The sequence below is a fragment of the Leptodactylus fuscus genome, chromosome 5 (genome assembly GCF_031893055.1).
Source record: "Leptodactylus fuscus isolate aLepFus1 chromosome 5, aLepFus1.hap2, whole genome shotgun sequence".
Taxonomy (NCBI): domain Eukaryota; kingdom Metazoa; phylum Chordata; class Amphibia; order Anura; family Leptodactylidae; genus Leptodactylus; species Leptodactylus fuscus.
This window is the reverse complement of record NC_134269.1, coordinates 68,945,723-68,952,698: the sequence shown is the minus strand read 5'-3', so window position 1 is coordinate 68,952,698 and position 6,976 is coordinate 68,945,723. Positions and strand designations below refer to the sequence as shown.

Here is a 6,976-nt window from a genome sequence, read left to right as displayed (position 1 = left end):
GGCTGCTTTCTGCAAATCATCCCACTGATTTTAATACAAAGCTGCAATTCCTTGCACCATTACTAGAAACAAGACTGAGTGCATGTAAACTGAGGTATGAAACCTATGTAGAAAAAAACATGCATGGCACCACAGCCCCTTGAGACACCTGACTACTGAGGTACCGACAGTCTGACTCTCACTGATCTGATCTTGATGGCTAGTCCTAAGGATAAATTATCAATATCATGATCCTAGAAAACCCCTTTAATCCTATTAATCTAATTCATATAAGCACTACTGCGATGCTTACTCAGTGACGTCTTTTTTATTAGGGTTACATTAGTGTTGTATTACACTATATGTGGTACAGCATATGCAAAGGATTCTGTGAGTTACTAGATTATAGGACACATATAGCCTTCAACTCTTTGTTACAATATGTGTGATGTTAAAATTAAGCAGAAAGGTGTAGTATGTATGGAAGAAATCTCTGCAATATATCCTTAGAGATATTTACACTGGTAGAGACACCAGATCAATTGCATGCACCAGCTTAACCCTTGTGTTCTGCAATCCAGCTCCTAGAAGTCATCACTTAGTACATAGTGAGAAGTGTGAACAGCAGCTTTCCATCTTTGATATTTCAGTCTTAATTCATCCATAACGCACTACACACATTAGAATATGGGGATTGCAATCTTTATAATTTTATGTGAAAAATATGCTGGGACTTCTAGCACAAAAAGAGATACAGATGCAAAAAGCAGAATTCTGTTTCCACATCCCACATTGCTTATTAGAAAAATCAATTATCTCGCAACATTAAAATACAGCAAAACACCTGAGGCTCTAATATATTAGTACATATGATTAAATACAAAAATTTTCACCCATATTAAAATCTAAATTTCCAAGTGCCTGCAGGCAGAACATTTCCTTAAACGTGATGTTAGAAGAGAATTGTTTACACCCAGGCTGAAGAAAGAGGAATGAATGAAACTGTCAAAGTAATATTAAATTGGTTTGAAGTATAGCAGAGGAAACATAAGTCTTCTATGCCCTCTGTGCCATGTCAGCATAGCCTGGGGAGCTTTGATTGATGTCTTAACAAAGGCTCACCCATGTCAGGAGCTGACTGCTTCACCCCCACACTGCTCATTGGCGTCACAATGGGAGGAGTTCATCAAATAAAATAACAACATACATCCCTGTGGAAGAGATAAATACAGAGCTTTCCACTCATTAGAAAGCCAAGGCAGTGCCCCCGACCACTGGGTGCCAGCACCATTCATCCTGCACAGGCTAGAGCTGGAGATCAGCACCATGGACAGCAGCTCCAGACTGCGCCTCATTACCCTGGGCAGCTGCTTACTGCTCCTTGTCATAAGTGCTGTGTATGGCCAGGAGGACAGCTCAGATCTGGAGACCAGGGCTCTGCGAGACTTCTACCCCAAAGATGCTATTCCATCTAGTGAGAAAGAGTTGGTGAGTGATTCCTGCAATCCCAGAGCATGTGTTATTATAGCAGAGCTGCTCTGTACTAGTCAGGAGGGCTCCACAGGTTGTGTAAACTCCACTTCTGACTTCTTTTATCCTCTTTCTATATTGTATGCATGGTGTCTAAGTATAATGCCTAGCATTCCACAGTTTATGTAAGCTTCAACTGCAGGCTTTGCAGGTATAATACTATTACTTTTATATATCACTGCACTGTTCATTGCAATTCTCCCCAAACAATTATAGTGTTACAGCAGCTGATATGTCAGTGAAAGCTAGCTATGGTTATGAACTTATTGTTATACTGTATGTTATACATACATATACTGAAGGTCTTTTTAGGTTGTAAGCTGCATGGCATTTCTCTCTATCTTATTATATTTGTAACTACTTTTGTTACTAACTATTGATGCGTCTTATGTATTTATAGCTGCTTTTGTTTTATGGATGTTTACTGGATATTAATATGTATTTTGTAGCTGGGAGCTCTGCAGGAAGTCTTGGAGAAGTTACAGAGTAAACGCGTACCTTCATGGGAAAAGAAATTTGGACAGGTTCCTGTGGTAAGATGACTGCATTTGGAATACTACAGTACATGTTTTATATATGTCTTTTACATGTTTTACATGTCTTTTGTATTTTAGCTTCACCATTGCTTTTAAAGGGACTTTGTAGAAAGATGGTGGGAATTTTACTGTGCTTAATTAATGGATTTATATGCAATATCTCCGCAGAGCCACACATTATATGGCATAAATATCTATATTTCTTTTTTATATATACATATTTTATCATTGGTAAAGATACATTAAAGGGAACATACATATCAAAGACAGAGTCTACTGCCTGGATATTATCTTTGCATATTGCAAATATTGCTTGTACTTGTTCAATGAATTATTCCTTGATCATTGTAAATCCTTGTTTTCCAGTGTGACGTAGGGGAGCAATGTGCAGTCAGGAAAGCTTCCAGAATTGGGAAATTATGTAATTGCCCCAGAGGTGCTGTCTGCAACTTCTTCCTTCTAAAGTGTTTATAGAAAAACAATCCAAAGACAATGTGCAGAAGTGACCAAGCTGAGCACCAACACAGAAACTGGAAAGAATGAATGTGGGTGACCATGACTTTTACACTGGTAAAATGATGTACAGCATCTGCTCTGCATTTTGTTCTGTTCTGTTAGCCTCTCTGTTTGCACACTTGTGAAGATAAAAAATAAAGACCTGCTCTGTTTTGTAAAGTCTTCTTTCATAAGGAGCCTTCCAGAAGCTTGTGCATAAAGATTTTACATCCAGTAGGTGTAAGGAACCTAGTTGGGATATAACTGATCCAGTGACTTTGTATAACTACAGGACACAAATGCGTTCATGTAAAAAGGTTTCCTATATTTCTTCATTCTTAAACATTAGGGGGGTTTTATATTAATGATCTTTTTCTTTCAAGAATATAATTAAGAAGGATGTATCTGAAAGTGCATGTGCATGTGCAAAAGGCAATACAGAGGGTACCAGGGATAGCGTGGAATAGTAAGAGTTAAATCGAGGTTTCCCTTTAAAAAATAAAATAGGACCATGTTTGTGGGATATATCTGGAATAGCTGATAATACTGATTCAGGTTGCTGCAATACCAGACACAGACACAGTCAATGGCAGGAGCGGTGCTGTTTCTGAACATTAGATCTATCAAAATGATGAATGCAATTATAAATTTGCCACAAATCACAAAGTTTATAGTTTACATATGCATTTTATGGCCTCTTAACTTTGTCCAATTTTCAAGACTTTCAAATCTGTTGCGGAAGGTGCAAAATATTGTCTACACATATTAAAGATGGTGCATAGCATGTACTCCACTGTTTGACGCAATTTGTGCCAGAATTATGCAAAAGTAAAATATATATATAATGCTTTGAGAATGGGTTATAGTATATGGTTGTGATGTATGAGATGTGTCTAGTGATTATAGCTATAGTCCCATACAAATAGGTTTTAAAACAGTTTACTAAAAGAATATTCCAGAATATATTACTAATATATGGGAGGGGATGTGAGAAGTTGTCAAAAGGTAACATCACGGAACATCCATGTGTTGGTGTAACCATTGACTCTTAGAACATAGTAACCATGTTAATGGGTAATATCTTGTCACATTGTACTTCCAGTCGGTGGGGCTGAGGTGTGTTTTTAAAGATGAAAGTTGTTGGAGATTCTGATGCTTACCTTCTGGTGCATTACAGTCCATACCTTTTTATGAATGAGTGTGGGTACAGGAAACAGACCCCTTAACTACACAATATACTAAAATGCAGGAATTCTCTGTAGAGCTTATAAACCAGAGATCAGCAAGCTTTGGTATTCCAGCTGCTGTGATACTTCAATTCCTGGAATACTCCATTCACTTCTATTGGTAGCTCCAGGAAAGGAAGAGCAAGTAGGCATGCTAGGACTTGCTAGGTCCAACAACGCAATTACAGTATATTTCCAGTGGAAGCCCCTTTAATAATGCCCCTTTATACCTCCACAACAGTAACAACCACCTCCTCTTATGCCCACACAGAATTCAAATAACCACCTTTGTACCGCCTAAAAGATTTTCGCACCCCCTCATGTTATTATAGCACCTCCTTATAAATAGCCCCTACTTATAAACAGTGCCCTATATCAGTAATAGTTCCCCCTTATCAGTAATAGCCTCCCTCATAAATAATAGTTCACCTTATAAAATAATAGTCCACATTATCAATATTAGGCCTCTTATAAATAATAGCCCTCTTAATAATAATACCCACTTATAGATAATAGTTCCCCCTTATAAATAGCCCCTTTAACAATACCCTCCTTATAACGTTTCCCTCTAAAATAGGACATTTCACCTCCTGGGGACCATGCGGTTTAATACACCAAAAGAAAGCTGACAGTGCACTGAATTCAGTGCACTATTGACTTTCCCGTTCTGTGCCCCGGGTGAAGAGCTATTGGTGCCGGTATCGTAGCTCTTCACTGTCATAAGGGCGTTTCTGACAGTCAATCAGGAATGTACCTTCTGACAGTGAAGAGCTACGGTAATGGCACTGATAACTCTTCACTGGGGGCACAGAATGGGAAAGCCAGTAGTGTGCTGAATTCAGCGCACTGTCGGCTTTCTAGTGGTGTATTACACCGCATGGTCCCCAGGAGGTGAAAGGTCCTCTTTAAATAAAAGAGACCACATTATAATAGTTGCCCCTCATTATAGGCCTCTTATAAATAGTTCTTCCCTTATACATAATAGCTCTCTTATAACAATCCACCTTATATACAGTATAATAGTTCTTCTCCTATAATAGCCCCTTATATATATAATAGTCTCTCCCTTATGAATAACAGTTCCCCGTTTATGAGTAACAGACACCACCTTATACAGTATATGACAGTTCCTCCCTTATATACAATAGCCCCTTATATATAACAGTCTCCCCTTTACAACAGCCAGCCTTATATATAATAGTTCTACTCCTACAGTAGCACCCCTTATATATAACGGTCCCATCTTATAATAGTGCTCCTTAAATATGATAATTCCTCTCTTATAATAGCATTTCTTATATAAAATAGTTCCTGCATTATAAATATTAGCCCCTTTATATATGTCTCCTCCATTTAACTTCCCCTTCCCTCTATATAATTATATAAATATAAATCTATATAATTATTCCCCCTTACAATAGTTATATATAATTTCTCCCCTATAATAGTGCCCCTTATGTATAATAGTTCCTCCATTATAAACACTAGCCCCTTTTTAGTTAATAGTTTTCCCACTATAAATAATAGTTTCTCCTGTATTAGATCCCTTTCCTTTACCAGAAAACACTAAATCTTGTACTAACCTACCGAAGACTCTCCCTGTAGTAGTGACACAGGAGGCATGATGCAGAGACATCATCACGCCACCTGCGCTGCAACGTCCTGGGTAGAGATGAGCGAACAGTGTTCTATCGAACTCATGTTCGATCGGATATTAGGCTGTTCGGCATGTTCGAATCGAATCGAACACCGCATGGTAAAGTGCGCCATTACTCGATTCCCCTCCCACCTTCCCTGGCGCCTTTTTTGCTCCAATAACAGCGCAGGGTAGGTGGGACAGGAACTACGACACCGGTGACGTTGAGAAAAGTAGGCAAAACCCATTGGCTGCCGAAAACATGTGACCTCTAATTTAAAAGAACAGCGCCGCCCAGGTTCGCGTCATTCTGAGCTTGCAATTCACCGAGGACGGAGGTTTCCGTCCAGCTAGCTAGGGCTTAGATTCTGGGTAGGCAGGGACAGGCTAGGATAGGAAGGAGAAGACAACCACAACAGCTCTTGTAAGAGCTAAATTCCAGGGAGAAGCTTGTCAGTGTAACGTGGCACTGACGGGCTCAATCGCCGCAACCCAGCTTTCCCAGGATCCTGAATGGAATACACTGTCAGTGTATTCCCGTATACCCGATATATACCCCCGATACCCGTTCCAACGGTGTGCCCCCCCACCTTCACCCCAGAAATACCCTGCAAGTCCCCTAGCAATAGAATTGGGGCTATATACACCCACTATTTTTGCTACTGCCATATAGTGCCATTGTCTGACTGGGAATTCAAAGAATATATTGGGGTTACGTGCACCCACAATTTTTACTACTGGTATACAGTGCCAGTTTCTGACTGGGAATTCAAAGAATATATTGGGGTTACAAATACCCTCATTTCTTGCTACTGCCATATAGTGCCAGTTTCTGACTGGTAATTCAAAGAATATATTGGGGTTACGTGCACCCACAATTTTTACTACTGGTATACAGTGCCAGTTTCTGACTGGGAATTCAAAGAATATATTGGGGTTACAAATACCCTCATTTCTTGCTACTGCCATATAGTGCCAGTTTCTGACTGGTAATTCAAAGAATATATTGGGGTTATAAATACCCTCATTTCTTGCTACTGGTATATAGTGCCATTGTCTGACTGGGAATTCAAAGAATATATTGGGGTTACGTGCACCCACAATTTTTACTACTGGTATACAGTGCCAGTTTCTGACTGGGAATTCAAAGAATATATTGGGGTTATAAATACCCTCATTTCTTGCTACTGGTATATAGTGCCATTGTCTGACTGGGAATTCAAAGAATATATTGGGGTTACGTGCACCCACAATTTTTACTACTGGTATACAGTGCCAGTTTCTGACTGGGAATTCAAAGAATATATTGGGGTTACAAATACCCTCATTTCTTGCTACTGCCATATAGTGCCAGTTTCTGACTGGTAATTCAAAGAATATATTGGGGTTACGTGCACCCACAATTTTTACTACTGGTATACAGTGCCAGTTTCTGACTGGGAATTCAAAGAATATATTGGGGTTACAAATACCCTCATTTCTTGCTACTGCCATATAGTGCCAGTTTCTGACTGGTAATTCAAAGAATATATTGGGGTTACGTGCACCCACAATTTTTACTACTGGTATACAGT

General features: G+C 39.2%; 1 protein-coding gene across 1 annotated transcript; it reads left to right on the top strand.

Annotated features, from left to right (window-relative positions):
• Nucleotides 1–1,207: 1,207 nt before the first annotated feature.
• On the top strand, nt 1,208–2,720 carry LOC142204864 (cocaine- and amphetamine-regulated transcript protein-like). The gene is made up of 3 exons (XM_075276191.1): nt 1,208–1,467; nt 1,959–2,042; nt 2,412–2,720. Exons 1-3 carry the CDS (start codon nt 1,306–1,308, stop codon nt 2,517–2,519), a joined length of 354 nt encoding a protein of 117 aa, XP_075132292.1. The 5' UTR covers nt 1,208–1,305; the 3' UTR covers nt 2,520–2,720.
• The last annotated feature ends 4,256 nt before the right edge of the window (nt 2,721–6,976 follow it).